We start from the raw sequence: 16,316 nt of genomic DNA on the forward strand, positions 1-16,316 counted from the left end.
GGTGGGAAGGGGTATATTGGGTTATTTCTTACTCTTTCTTAGGAGGGAAATACAATCATTATTAAATAAAGCAAATTCTGATTTATTTACCCAAGTTATGATAGGCTTTTTCTATCATGATTATAGACTTGGTTTTATTCAGTAAATGTATGTAGTTTAGTGATTTGTATGATAAACAATGAACAGCTTTCAATTCAAATTAGTCATACAAAAGTTAACCCTTTGTCGATTTATAATGAAACAAATCACAGACAATAATTTTCAACAGAGTACTCAAAATCACGTGTTTTATACCATTTAAGGATGAATATTTCTTTATAAAGGTATGTCCTGTTAGTATAATCTTGCCAGTGCTGATCTTTCCCTCCAGAATCCAGAAGGTCTGTGACGTCAGCCTCTGTCTTTAGTACAACACAGAGTCAATAGCTGTCACTAATGGTCCACGGAGCAGCTTTTGTAATGCATTGATCACAGCACACAGGACTCAGTGTGGGAAACTCAGATCAGCTCTCTACTCACACTGACCAGTGGCCTCAAGACAGAGGACACATCTGCTATGTTTGAACTCCAGAATGCTTGACCTTATAACTACTAATACTGAGTTAAGAGCATCCTTGCTATTGATACTGATGACCCCTAAAATACTGAAAACCAAGGTATACATTATCCTGTTATCTATCCACTCACCTGTTAATGTTGACTAAAATCTTATATATTCCCAAACATTCTGACTGACTGAAAATACAAACATGCATAAAATAACCAGGAATTAAAATTGTGAAACATTGTCACACATCATCATATTGTTAAATGTAACTACCGGTATGTGCGAAGTAAAACCATATTGTAGAGTCGTTAATTAACTTTAGAAGTCATATCCATGGAGAGAATAAAATGTTTCTAAGTCAGTGATGAAGCTTGGATACAGAATATTAAATTCAACAATGTCCTTATAGGTGGAGATTAACAACACTGTACGTTAAATTAGAGAATCTGTGTCAGTCTCATGTGTAAGTTGTAATGATGAGCGTGTGCTCTGTCAGTGTCATTGATCCCAACATCAGGCAGCAGATCTAGGGGTCACCACTTTCCCAGATTCACACAGCGCTCTGTCAGTCACTCTCCATCACCCCCACCCCTCCACCTGTTCCCCTGAGACGTGACCATTGTCCCCCAGAAATAAGAACACTGAGCATGTGGCAGCTCCACACTCCTCACTGTCCTCCCAAGCTCTCCCATTGGCTACAGACTGTGAGAACCTCCAACAAGCCCAAGACCCACACATTCATATGCAGATTTGGGACAATATATAGGAGAGACGAAGCCAGTAGAGATCAGATTCTCTCTACACAGACCTCTACAGCACAAAGATCCAGCCATGGCACCTAAAATCACTTCAGCTATGATCTACTCTAAGGAGCACCTGACTCTGACAAACAAGGTAATTTGAAGATTCAAATTAAACAATATTTTTTCAATTGTATTGATTGATTGTTAATCTGCTTCAATAATGTCATACACCAGAATAAGGTTATTAATTCCTCTACTTGTCTCTTCTTGCAGCTAAGTAAGCCAGTGGTGGAGAAGTTACGCAGAGATCGTATCAACAACAGCATTGAGCAGCTCAAGTCTCTCCTGGTTCCAGAGATCCTCAACCAGCAGTCCGACTCTAAGATGGACAAAGACGACATCCTGGAGATGACAGTTTGCTTCTTTTATCCCACAATAGATTTGATATAATCAGTCTGTTTGTGATTATCTATTACCGATCTGTTTAAAGGTCAAAATATATAAGACAATAATCTATTGCCTCTACATTTGTGTAGTGATATTGTCATATTGACATAGTATTGAGCATCTTCTGTGAAGCATGTATCAGTTATATATTTGATATTGATCAACTTGAGCTACAGCATCAATGTTCCTCCGTGAGGATTATTTACCCAAACTGGGTATTATACCTGTTATATTCACTATGTGATTAACAATATTAGATTTGTTGTAACATCAACCTTTATTTGTGAAATTATCTATCATGTTATTTGAATATTAATTTTATTGCAAATGGGAGAAAGAAATGTCTAATTGAAAACCCTTGTTTATTTTAAACAATTCTGTTGTTTTTTATAAAGACAGTAACTTTGTATGCAATACTCTGACAGAGTATCATGTATTGGATATTTGTTCAAGTTCTTGCTGTGATGTTTAATCACTTTATTTCTCTTGAAATATTTACCTTAAATGAAGGTATTCAATGTTTTGGTGGTGTGACTCGTTCAGTCAGTCTGAATAAATACACAAATCTTCAAGTGAAACATTCTCGTCTTTTACTTCACTCTTTTCTCCACTGAAATAAGCTTCCAATAGAGTTACATTACTGACATGATATTCCACATATACAGTTGAAGTGGGAAGTTTACACACATTTAGGTTGGAGTCATTAAAACTTGTTTTTCAACCACTCCACACGTCTTGCTAACAAACTATAGTTTTGGCAAGTCGATTAGGGCATCTACTTTGTGCACGACACAAGTCATTTTTCCAGCAATTGTTTACATACAGATTATTTCATTTATAAATCACTGTATCGCAACTCCAGTGGGTCAGAAGTTTACATACACTAAGTTGACTGTGCCTTTAAACAGCTTGGAAAATTCCAGAAAATGATGTCATGGATTTAGAAGCTTATTATAGGCTAATTGGCATCATTTGAATCATTTGGAGGCGTACCTGTGGATGTATTTCAAGGCCTACCTTCAAACTCAGTGCCTCTTTGCTTGACATCATGAGAAAATCTAAAGAAATCAGCCAAGACCTCAGAAAAACAATTGTAGACCTCCACAAGGCTGGTTCATCCTTGGGAGCAATTTCCAAATACCTGAAGGTATCACGTTCATCTGTACAAACAATTGTATGCAAGTATAAATGACATGGGACCATGCAGCCTTCATACCACTCAGGAAGGAGACGCGTTCTGTCTCCTGGAGATGAAAGTACGTTGGTGCGAATAGTGCAAATCAATCCCAGAACAACATCAAAGAACCTTGTGAAGATGCTGGAGGAAACGGGTACAAAAGTATCTAAATCCACAGTAAAATCAGTCCTATATCGACTTAACCTGAAAGGCCTCTCAGCAAGGAAGAAGCCACTGCTCCAAAACCACCATAAAAAAGACAGAATACGGTTTACAACTGCACATGGGGACAAAGATTGTACTTTTTGGAGAAATGTCCTCTGGTCTGATTAAACAAATATAGAACTGTTTGGTCAGAATGACCATCGTTATGTTTGGAGGAAAAAAGGGGAGTCTTGCAAGCCGAAGAACACCATCCCAACCATGAAGCACGGGGGTGGCAGCATCATGTTGTGGAGGTGCTTTGCTGTGGGAGGGACTGGTGCTTTTCACAAAATAAATGGCATCATGCAGAAGGTAAATTACGTGGATATATTGAAGCAACATCTCAAGACATCAGTCAGGAAATTAAAGCTTGGTCGCAAAAGGGTCTTCCAATTGGACAATGATCCCAAGCATACTTCCAAAGTTGTGGCCAAATGGCTTAAGGACAACAAAGTCAAGGTATTGGAATGGCCATCACAAAGCCATGACCTCAAATCATAGAATAATTTTTACTAGGATTAAATGTCAGGAACTGTGATATTCTGAGTTTGAATGTATTTGGCTAAGATATATGTAAACTTCCGACTTGAACTGTAGCTACTAGATAGACTACAGTATATGGGGCTAAATCAGAAAGAAAAAATGACACTATACATGTATATCATATTCCTCTTCGTGCTTCTCTGAAAACCTACAGAGTAAAATAAAATTCATTTCTAGCCATACTTTATTCATTCACATGATTTGGTTTGATGTAGTCAGAAATTCGCTGACTAATTATTTAGGCTGTTTATTTGACCTATGATATCACTTAAATGTAATGAGGCGTGAAAGAGATAATTGGTCATGTGAGTTCCCAGAGACATGGCTGTGTTGTTTTTACTGAAACACCTGTTTTACATACATGTATTTTAAATATATCAGAATGTATTGCGATAGCATTTGCGTTCAACGATTTTGAATATGTACATGACATATCAGGAATTCAAGGTGTTAGGCCAAAACTGCTGCTGACATTTTAGCGCTCTAAACGTTTAGGGCTGCGTGCTGCATAATGTGATGTGTTATAAGACACACTTCTATTGTTCCTCTATTCAAAGCAGTGAATGGAGAGAATGTGGGAGAATTCACTCACAGGGCCCCTTCAGCACAATAGACTGGGACCTCGACCCTGGACTGTCAGAGGTTAGAGTGGGGGACTCGGTTTCTATGGGGAAATCAATTAATCTGTCTCGAATGATCCCATAAATGTCCTGCATTGTGTGTCTTGCAGGAAGAAATCTGATCAAATATATACATTTTCCCAAAAGGTTCAAGACATCATATTTTCATTAGCTTTTTTGGAGCCCAATCGAGCAGTACTTACATTTTCTCCAGGATTATTGCAATTAATCCCGTTTTTATTCTGTTTGTATGTGGGGCATGGTTTAAACATGCCATTTGTTTGTATACAGAAACACACTTTACAGATTGACTTGATTCACTGTAAGAGTGAGTCTGTTTCTTAAGATAAATATTTAAGGAATTCTATTTTTACCCCCAAGGGCTTGATGGGAACTGTTTGTGTAGAGATGAATCAGCATTTATCAAGGCACACTTCTATTGTTTAGTGGAAGTTCTCTCAATGGGCAGAGTGTGAGAAAGCTCTGGAGAGCAGAGTCACAGTTGATTCTCATCATCATCAGTCCCACCAGCAATCAATTCAAACTTTATTTGCCACATGCGCTGAATACAACAAGTGTCGACTTTACCATGAAAAGGGTACAGTTGAGTTAACCTGTACATGTAGGTTGGAGCGAAGTGACTATGCATAGGTAACAGGGGGGGGGGGGGACAATGTAAATTGTCCGGTGGCGATTTACATGAAATGTTCAGCTGTCTAACGGCTTGGGGGTAGAAGCTGTTGAGGAGCCTTTTGGTCCTGACTTAGCGCTCCGGTACCGCTTCCCGTCCTGGATGGCAGGAAGCTTGGCACCAGTGATGTACTGGGCCGTTTGCACTACCCTATGTAGCGCCTTATGGTCAGATGCCGAGCAGTTGCCATACCAGGCAGCTCTCGACGGTGCAGCTGTAGAAACGTTTGAGGATCTGGGGACCCATGCCAATTCTTTTCAGTCTCCTGAGGGGGAAAAGGTTTTGTCGTGCCCTCTTCACGACTGTCTTGGCATGTTTGGACCATGATAGTTTGTTGGTGATGTGGACACCAAGGAACTTGAAACTCTCGACCCGTTCCACTACAGCCCTGTCAATATGAATGGGGGTCTGTTCGGCCCACCTCTTCCTCTAGTCCACAATCAGCTCCTTAGTCTTGCTCACATTGAGGGAGAGGTTTATGTCCTGGCACCACACTACCAGTTCTCTGACCTCCTTCCTATAGGCGGTCTCATCGTTGTCGGTGATCAGGCCTACCACTGTTGTGTCATCAGCAAACTTAATGACGGTGTTGGAGTTGTGTTTTGGTAAACAGGGAATTCAGGAGGGGACTAAGTACACACCCCTGAGGGGCCCCCGTGTTAAGGATCAGTGTGGCAGACGTGTTGTTGCCTACTCTAACCACCTGTGGGCGGCCCGTCAGAAAGTCCAGGATCCAGTTGCAGAGGGAGGTGTTTAGTCCCAGAGTCCTTAGCTTAGTGATGAGATTCGTGGACACTATGGTGTTGAACGCTGAGCTGTAGTCAATGAACTGCATTCTCACATAGGTGTTCCTTTTGTCCAGGTGGGAAAGGGCAGTGTGGAGTGCGATTGAGATTGCGTCATCTGTGGATCTGTTGGGGCGGTATGCGAATTGGAGTGGGTCTAGAGTGTCTGGGAGGATGCTGTTGATGTGAGCCATGACCAGCCTTTCAAAGCACTTCATGGCTACCGACATGAGTGCCACAGGGCGGTAATCATTTAGGTAGGTTACCTTTGCTTTCTTGGGCACAGGGACTATGGTGGTCGGCTTGAAACATGTAGGTATGTAGGTATTACATGTAGGTATTGTAGGTCTCGGTTAGGGAGAGGTTGAAAATGTCAGTGAAGACACTTGACAATTGGTCTGCGCATGCTTTGAGTAGACATCCTGGTAATCCGTCTGGCCCAGCGGCTTTGTGAATGTTGACCTGTTTAAAGGTTTTGTTCACATCGGCTACCGAGAGCGTTATCACACAGTCATCCAGAACAGCTGGTGCTCTCGTGTATGCTTCAGAGTTGCTTGCCACGAAGCGAGCATAAAAGGCATTTAGCTCATCTGGTAGGCTCGCGTCACTGGGTTTCGCTTTATAGTCCGTAATAGTTTTCAAGCCCTGCCACATCCGGCCAGCATCAGAGCCAGTGTAGTAGGATTCAATCTTAATCCTGTATTGACGTTCTGCTTGTTTGATGGTTCGTCTGAGGGCTTTAGCAGGATTTCTTGTAAGCGTCCGAATAGGTCTCCTGCTCCTTGAAAGCGGCAGCTCTAGCCTTTAGCTTGATGTGGATGTTGCCTGTAATCCATGGCTTCTGTTTGGGATATGTACGTACAGTCACTGTGGGGACGACATCATCGATGCACTTATTGTTGAAGCCGATGACTGAGGTGGTGTATTCCTCAATGCCATTGGATGAATCCCAGAACATTTTCCAGTCTGTGCTAGCAAAACAGTCCTGTAGTGTAGCATCCGCGTCATCTGACCACTTCCGTATTGAGCGAGTCACTGGTACTTCCTGCTCTAGTTTTTGCTTGTAAGCAGGAATCAGGAGGATAGAATTATGGTCAGATTTGCCAAATGGATGGCAGGGGAGAACTTCTGCATCTCTGTGTGTGGAGTAAAGGAGGTTTAGGATCCCCCCCCGGTTGCACATGTGACATGCTGGTAAAAATGTGGTAAAACTGATTTAAGTTTCCCTGCATTAAAGTCCCCGGCCACTAGGAGCGCCGCTTCTGGATGAGCATTTTCTTGTTTTCTTATGGCCTTATAGAGTTGGTTGAGCGCGGCCAGATTCGTTTGTGGTGGAAAATAGACGGCTACGAATACAGATGAGAACTCTCTCGGTAGATGTCGACAGCTTATCATAAGGTACTCTACCTCAGGAGAGCAATACCTCAAGACTTATTAAACCAGTTGTTATTGACAAAAAGACACACACCCCAACCCCTCATCTTACCAAAGGTTTTCCATGCCGGTGCATGGCAAATCCCACCAGCTTTATAATGTCAGTTTCTTCGTTCAGCCACATCTTGGTGAAACATTGGATGTTGTAGTTTTTAATGTCCCGTTGTTAGGATAATCTTAATATTAGGTCATCAATTTCATTTTCAAACGATTGCACGTTAGCAAGAAGATCGGAAGGCGTTGGGACTTTACTCGCTCGCCTCCAGATTTTCAGAAGGATCCCCGATCTGCGTCCCCTTTTCCGGCTTCTGAAATAAAAATACATTCTAAGTGTACACATATACAGTATATGTTTTGCAGCACAATTTTAAGATTAAAGCCAGTGTTAGGGTGTTTCCCTCCAGAATCCAGAAGGTCTGTGATGTCAGCCTCCGACTATAGTTCAACACAGAGTCAATAGCCGTCACTAATGGTCCACTGAGCAGCTTTCGTAATGCATTGATCACAGCACACAGGACTCAGTGTGGGAAACTCAGATCAGCTCTCTACTCACACTGACCAGTGGCCTCAAGACAGAGGACACATCTGCTACCTCTGGACTCCCAAAGTGAGGGTTAATTGCCTTCACTCTCAAAATAAAGAAATAGTGAACGTGTGCTGCTACAAGACTTGGTCTCTCTAATGAGAAAACCACGAGGCTGCTGAGGGGAGAACGGAATGGCATCACAAACACCAGGAAACCTTGTTGTTGATGGATTTGTTACCATTCCATATATTCCAGCTCCAGTCATTACCACGAGCAATTTGTCCCGAATGAAGGGGCCACCAACCCACTGTGGAGAAAACCAATAATCGATCAGTTCAATCATTATCAATTAGAAGCCACTTAAATGGTCTTAGCATTTATCTTAAATAGTTTGAGTGCAATGATTGGGGGGTCTGTTATTTAACACACATTTGTAAGAGGAACTTGACAAAGGATAGCCTGTGAACTGTGATCCAAATGTTTGATGAGCACCGATACCTTGAGATGAAACTCAAGAAATGAGATGAAATAACCTCACACTCAACGTCAACAAAACTAAGGAGATGATTGTGGACTTCAGGAAACAGCAGAGGGAACACCCCCCCTATCCACATCGATGGAACAGTAGTGGAGAGGGTAGCAAGTTTTAAGTTCCTCGGCATACACATCCCAAACTGAATTGGTCCACTCACACTGACAGCGTCGTGAAGAAGGCGCAGCAGCGCCTCTTCAACCTCAGGAGGCTGAAGAAATTCGGCTTGTCACCAAAAGCACTCACAAACTTCTACAGATGCACAATCGAGAGCATCCTGGCGGGCTGTATCACCGCCTGGTACGGCAACTGCTCCACCCTCAACCGTAAGGCTCTCCAGAGGGTAGTGAGGTCTGCACAATGCATCACCGGGGGCAAACTACCTGCCCTCCAGGACACCTACACCACCCGATGTTACAGGAAGGCCATAAAGATCATCAAGGACATTAACCACCCGAACCACTGCCTGTTCACCCCGCTATCATCCAGAAGGCGAGGTCAGTACAGGTGCATCAAAGCTGGGACCGAGAGACTGAAAAACAGCTTCTATCTCAAGGCCATCAGACTGTTAAACAGCCACCACTAACATTGAGTGGCTGCTGCCAACACACTGTCATTGACACTGACCCAACTCCAGCCACTTTAATAATGGGAATTGATGGGAAATGATGTAAATATATCACTAGCCACTTTAAACAATGCTACCTTATATAATGTTACTTACCCTACATTATTCATCTCATATGCATACGTATATACTGTACTCTACATCATCGACTGCATCCTTATGTAATACATGTATCACTAGCCACTTTAACTATGCCACTTTGTTTACTTTGTCTACATACTCATCGCATATGTATATACTGTACTCGATACCATCTACTGTATGCTGCTCTGTACCATCACTCATTCATATATCCTTATGTACATATTCTTTATTTACATTTACATTTAAGTCATTTAGCAGACGCTCTTATCCAGAGTCACTTACAAATTGGTGCATTCACCTTATGACATCCAGTGGAACAGTCACTTTACAATAGTGCATCTAAATCTTAAAGGGGGGTGAGAGGGATTACTTATCCTATCCTAGGTATTCCTTAAAGAGGTGGGGTTTCAGGTGTCTCCGGAAGGTGGTGAATCCCCTTTATCCCCTTACACTGTGTATAAGACAGTAGTTTTGGAATTGTTAGTTAGATTACTTGTTGGTTATCACTGCATTGTCGGAACTAGAAGCACAAGCATTTCGCTACACTCGCATTAACATCTGCTAACCATGTGTATGTGACAAATAAAATTTGATTTGATTTGATTTGAAACTGGAACAGACCATAGCACATTCATAACTGTGCAATCAGAGGTTAAACCCATCTTCAAGTGTTTAAATATGACTGAACCTGCACTGTAACAAAAACAATGGTATTCAACAACAACAACCAAATGGACATGGGCAGCAGCATCTGTTTTAATGTGAAGGATGACTGTCAATCTCACACGTGAAAGTTGTCATGATAAGTGTGTGCTCTGTTAGTGTCATTGATGCCAACATCAGGCAGCAGGTCTAAGGGTCACCACTTTCCCAGATTCACACAGCGCTCTGTCAGTCACTCTACATCACCCCCACCCCTCCACCTGTTCCCCTGAGACGTGACCATTGTCCCCCAGAAATAAGAACACTGAGCATGTGGCAGCTCCACACTCCTCACTGTCCTCCCAAGCTCTCCCATTGGCTACAGACTGTGAGAAACTCCAACAAGACCAAGACCCACATATTCATATGCAGATTTGGGACAATATATAGGAGAGATGAAGCCAGTAGAGATCAGATTCTCTCTACAAAGACCTCTACAGCACAGAGATCCAGCCATGGTACCTACAATCACTTCAACTATGATCTACTCTAAGGAGCACCTGACTCTGACAAAAATGGTAAACTTAAGATTCAAATTCAAGGAAATTAATTACATTTGATTGATTGTTAATCTGCTTCAATAATGTCATACAACAGAATAAGGTTATTAATGCCTCTACTTGTCTCTTCTTGCAGCTAAGAAAGCCAGGGGTGGAGAAGTTACGCAGAGATCGTATCAACAACAACATTGAGCAGCTCAAGTCTCTCCTGGTTCCAGAGATCCTCAACCAGCAGTCGGACTCCAAGCTGGACAAAGCCGACATCCTGGAGATAACAGTTTGCTTCCTGAGACGACAGCAACAGAACGAGCTGGTGAGTTCCTCCTCCTGCTCAGCACCTGTCAATCGGGGTTACTCCAGGTGTGTCCAAGTGAATGTTCACTTCCTGTCTAATGATGAGCTGAAGACACAGTCCCAGAGAAGACTGCTGAGCCACTCCCAGAGCCTGCAGCCATCCTCTGATAAGAACAGGAGGGAGATTGACGGTCCTCAGCTGAGCTCCCCAGCCCAGCACAGCATCAGCAAAAAAGAAAGTCCAGTCAACATCGCCCCCTGGAGGCCCTGGTAGAGACCTACAGACTGGAGCTCCACTTAGACAAACACAATGGATGGACCATGTTGGTCTAAGATTAATTTCATGGACAGTAATGAGTATAAGGAAATATCTTCTTTGTTTTCTGTTTATGCAGGAGTTTTTAAAGTCTTGCTGTGATTGAGACTTTTCATTTCAGTTGTACTGAAGTTAAAAACGTTTTCCTAGAAAACAATTTGATCTTTGAAAACTACATTTTTGTAGTGTTAATTGAAAGCATCATAACCTTTATGTTTTGTGAAACATGTAGATTATATTGATCATGTGTTTATACTCATGATTAATAATAACTAATGGTTCTCTATGATAACTTTTAACCCAAAATGGATGCTATATCATCAATCTGTGTGTGATTGTATTTGAATAATCTGTTTTTATGGTCTACAAATTCGAGTAATTTTTTACCTCTACATTTGTGTAGTGATATAGTCATATTGACATTGTATTGAGCATCTTCTGTGAAGCATGTATCAGTTATATATTTGATATTGATCAACTTGAGCTACAGCATCAATGTTCCTCCGTGAGGATTATTTACCCAAACTGGGTATTATACCTGCTATCATCAATCTGTGATTAACAATATTTGATTTGTTTAAAGATCGAACTTCATTTGTGAAATTATCGATCATGTTATTTGAATAATGTTTATTGCAAATGGGAGAAAGAAATGTCTAATTGAAAAACCCTTGTTTATTTTAAACAATTCTGTTGTCTTTCATAAAGAAAGTAACTTTGTATCCTATACTCTGATAGAGTATCATATCTTGGAGATTTGTTCAATCTCTTGTTGTGATGTTTAATCACTTTATTTCTCTTGAAATATTTACCTTAAATTAAGGTATTCAATGATGTGACTCAGTGAGTCAGTCTGAATAAATACACAAATCATCAAATGAAATATTGTTGTCTGTTGCTTCATTCTTTTCTTGACAATGACAATCCTCCAACAACATTACATTATTAAATCACTGATTTATGAAACTCCACATAGATTAAGTGGCTGATTCAAATGCAATAACAATGATGACCCAAGACTATGCAGAATGATATTGACTGCATTGGAATGCAACACTCAATTGAATCAATATATTAATTTTTATCTCTAGGTGCTTCATTCAAAATCTACAGAGTAATATCAAAGTTAAGAGACATTTCTAGTCAAACATGATTATTTTACTGTCATAGTTTTCTGTGAAGTTATGATATCTTTCTCTTTCTTGATGATGGACAGAGTTGTATAAAGTACGTTTACATAGTTCAGTTGTTTGTGTGATAAAACAGGGAACGGCTCTCAATTCCAATTAGTCATACAAAAATTAACCCTTCATCGGTTTATAATGAAACAAATCACAGACAATCATTTTCAACAGAGTACTCAATATCATGTGTTTTATACCATTAAGTTAAAGGATGAACATGTATTCATAAAGGTATGTCCTGTTAGTATCATCTTGCCAGTGCTGATCTTTCCCTCCAGAATCCAGGTCTGTGACGTCAGCCTCTGTCTTTAGTACAACACAGAGTCAATAGCCGTCACTAATGGTCCACGGAGCAGCTTTTGTAATGTATTGATCACAGCACACAGGACTCAGTGTGGGAAACTCAGATCAGCTCTCTACTCACACTGACCAGTGGCCTCAAGACAGAGGACACATCTGCTACGTTTGAACTCCAGAATGCTTGACCTTATAACTACTAATACCAATTTAAGAGCATCCTTGCTATTGATACTGATGACCCCTAAAATACTGAAAACCAAGGTATACATTATCCTGGTATCTATCCACTCACCTGTTAATGTTGACTAAAATCTTATATATTCCCAAACATTCTGATTGACTGAAAATATAAATATGTATGAATTTAAACAGAAATTAAAATTGTGAAACATTGTCACACATCATCATATTGTTAAATGTAACTACCGGTATGTGCGAAGTAAAACCATATTTTAGAGTCATTAATTAACTTCAGAAGTCATATCCATGGAGAGAATAAAATGTTTCTAAGTCAGTGATGAAGCTTGGATACAGAATATTACATTCAACAATGTCTTTACAGGTGGAGATTAATAACACTGTTCTTTTCTTTAGAGAATCTGTGTCAGTCTCACACCTGTAAGTTGTAATGATGAGCGTGTGCTCTGTTAGTGTCATTGATGCCAACATCAGGCAGCAGATCTAGGGGTCACCACTTTCCCAGATTCACACAGCACTCTGTCAGTCACTCTACATCATCCCCACCCCTCCACCTGTTCCCCTGAGACGTGACCATTGTCCCCCAGAAATAAGAACACTGAGCATATGGCAGCTCCACACTCCTCACTGTCCTCCCAAGCTCTCCCATTGGCTACAGACTGTGAGAAACTCCAACAAGCCCAAGACCCACACATTCATATGCAGATTTGGGACAATATATAGGAGAGATGAAGCCAGTAGAGATCAGATTCTCTCTACACAGACCTCTACAGCACAGAGATCCAGCCATGGTACCTACAATCACATCAACTATGATATACTCTATGGAGCACCTGACTCTGACAAACAAGGTAAACTTAAGATTCAAATTCAATTAAATTAATTACATTTGATTGATTGTTAATTTGCTTCAATAATGTCATACACCAGAACAAAGTTATTAATTCCTCTACTTGTCTCTTCTTGCAGCTAAGAAAGCCAGTGGTGGAGAAGTTACGCAGAGATCGTATCAACAACAGCATTGAGCAGCTCAAGTCTCTCCTGGTTCCAGAGATTCTCAACCAGCAGCCCGACTCCAAGCTGGACAAAGCCGACATCCGTTAGATGACAGTTTGCTTCCTGAGACGACAGCAACAGAACGAGCTAGTGAGTTCCTCCTCCTGCTCAGCACCTGTCAATCAGGGTTACTCCAGGTGTGTCCATGAGATTGTTCACTTCCTGTCTAATGGATGGACTATGTTGGTCTAAGATTAATTTCATGGACAGTAATGAGTATAATAAAATATATTCTTCATATTCTGCTTATGCAGGAGTTTTTAACGTCTTGCTGTGAGACGTTTAATTAAAGTTGTACTGAACAAGTTAATGTTCCCTGAGAAAATTATCAAATCGATAATTGAAATAACGTTAATGTTTTGTGAAACATGTTGATTATATTGATTTTGGTTTTATATTCATGATCAACAATCACTTTAATGCTCCTCCATGAGAACCTTTAACCCACAATAGATATTATATAATCAGTCTGTTTGTGATTATCTATGACTGATCTGTTTGAAGTTCAAAATATATAAGACATAAACCTATTGCCACTACATTTGTGTAGTGATATAGTCATATTGACATTGTATTGAGCATCTTCTGTGAAGCATGTATCAGTTATATATTTGATATTGATCAACTTGAGCTACAGAATCAATGTTCCTCCGTGAGGATTATTTACCCAAACTGGGTATTATACCTGCTATCATCACTCTGTGATTAACAATATTTTATCTGTTTTTCAGAAAATGTTGCTCACATTAAATTAATAGTTTGTATATTGCATTGAAAAACCTTGTTTAAAAAAACAAACATTTATATTGCATTTTATAAAGACCGTAACTGTGTATCCTATACTCTGATAGAGTATCATATCTTGGAGATTTGTTCAAGCTCTTGTGGTGATGTTTAATCATTTTATTTCTCTTGAAATATTTACCTTAAATTAAGGTATTCAATGATGTGACTCAGTGAGTCAGTCTGAATAAATACAAAAATCATCAAATGAAATATTCTTGTCTGTTACTTCATTCTCCTCTTCTGAGAAGTTTCCAATATGGTTACATTTCTGATTTCTGATATTCCATGTGTAAAAGCAAAGAAAGCCTACACTGATCCAAAACAATGATCTAGAAAGCATTAGAATGTACATACCTTTGGGTGCTTCATTCAAAATCGACCAAGTAAGCAGTGGTGGGAAAAGTATTCAATTGTCATACTTGTCATAAGTAAATTCTATACATCAAATTCCTTATATTAAGCAAACCAGAAGTAACGATGTTGCTGTTTTTTTTTATTATGGACAGACAAGGCACACTCAGACATCATTTGCAAACACAGTATTTGTGTTTAATGAGTCCGCCAGATCAGAGCCTGTAGGGATTACAATGTGCTATATTGAGAAGTGCGTGAATTGGTGTCAGGCGGTGGGTGTAGCTGGTGCATGAAGTCAGGAGCAGGAGAGCAGAGATGAGTGAACAACGCACTTTACTCAAGAAAATAGCACAAAGTAACAGTACCAATGTGCGAACAATAACGGTCGCCACAAAACACGGGTGAAAACTGCACCCGGACAAAACCAGCCGGAAACGCACCGACCTGAACAATAAATAATCACACATAGAAGACATGGGGGAAAACAGAGGGTTAAATACAGGACCAGTAATTGGGAAATGAAAACCAGGTGTGTGGGAAACAAAACCAATGGAAAATGAAAAGTGGATCGGCGATGGCTAGAAGACCGGCGACGTCGACCGCCGCCCGAACAAGGAGAGGAACCGACTTCGGCGGAAGTCGTGACAATTGGACGATATTGATTTACCTGCCTGAGCATTCAACATGTTACGAGTACTTTTGGGTGCCTGAGAAAATGTATGGGAGTAAAAACTACATATTGTCTTTAGGAATGTAGTGGAGTAAATGTAAAATTTGTCAAAAATATGAATAGAAAAGTAAAGCACAGATACCCTAAAAAACGACTTAAGTAGTATTTTAAAGTATTTTTGATATAAGTTCTTTACCCCCCTGCAAGTAAGATACAAGTTCAGACACATTTCTATCCATACATAATGAGTTTCCATTCATTTGTTTTATTTGACATGTGAAATGAATTATAGAGCGATAATTATTCATAATTATGGAGGCATGACTGTTTTTTAGTTTGTTGCTGATATCCCTATTTTACATTTATTTTCATTCATCATTCCGGTCATCTTGATGTTTGCTTAGTATGATATTTACATTGAATTAAAGCCTGATCATCTGAAATAATCTTATACCGTACATATTATTACCATTGTCACCAAGATCATCCTGATCACACCCTCATCTGTTTCACCTGTCCTTGTGATTGTCTCCACCCCCTCCAGGTGTCGCCCATCTTCCCCATTATCCACTGTGTTCTCAGTTTAACTGTTGCCAGTTTGTCTTGTTTGTCAAGTCAACCAGCATTTTGTCTCAGCTCCTGCTTTTCCCTAGTCTCTCTTTTTCTTGATCTCAAAACCCCCTTGCCTGTCCTGACTCTGAGCCCGCCTGCATGATCACTCTGCCTGCCAACCGGTACCTTTTCCCCACCTCTGGATTGTTGACCTCTGCCTACCCTGACCCTGAGCCTGCCTGCCAACCGGTACCTTTTCCCCACCTCTGGATTGTTGACCTCTGCCTACCCTGACCCAGAGCCTGCCTGCCAACCGGTACCTTTTCCCCACCGCTGGATTGTTGACCTCTGCCTACCCTGACTCTGAGCCTGCCTGCCGTCCGGTACCTTTTCCCCACCTCTGGATTGTTGACCTCTGCCTACCCTGACCCTGAGCCTGCCTG

General features: G+C 40.7%; 1 protein-coding gene and 1 pseudogene across 2 annotated transcripts; both read left to right on the plus strand.

Moving 5' to 3' along the window:
• Positions 1–1,378: 1,378 nt before the first annotated feature.
• LOC124020762 (transcription factor HES-5-like) lies at positions 1,379–10,931 on the plus strand. Of its 2 annotated transcripts, none has more exons than XM_046336033.1 (2): positions 1,379–1,441; positions 10,300–10,931. In XM_046336033.1, the coding sequence occupies exons 1-2, from the start codon at positions 1,379–1,381 to the stop codon at positions 10,729–10,731; spliced, it is 495 nt and encodes a 164-aa protein (XP_046191989.1). In that variant the 3' UTR covers positions 10,732–10,931. The 2 variants fall into 2 exon arrangements, with proteins under 2 accessions (XP_046191989.1, XP_046191981.1); XM_046336025.1 differs by lacking the exon at positions 1,379–1,441 and adding an exon at positions 10,096–10,181.
• Positions 10,932–13,243: 2,312 nt separating this feature from the next.
• Positions 13,244–14,392, plus strand: LOC124020776 (annotated as a pseudogene).
• The last annotated feature ends 1,924 nt before the right edge of the window (positions 14,393–16,316 follow it).

This window comes from Oncorhynchus gorbuscha, linkage group LG03, assembly GCF_021184085.1.
Source record: "Oncorhynchus gorbuscha isolate QuinsamMale2020 ecotype Even-year linkage group LG03, OgorEven_v1.0, whole genome shotgun sequence".
Taxonomy (NCBI): Eukaryota; Metazoa; Chordata; class Actinopteri; order Salmoniformes; family Salmonidae; genus Oncorhynchus; species Oncorhynchus gorbuscha.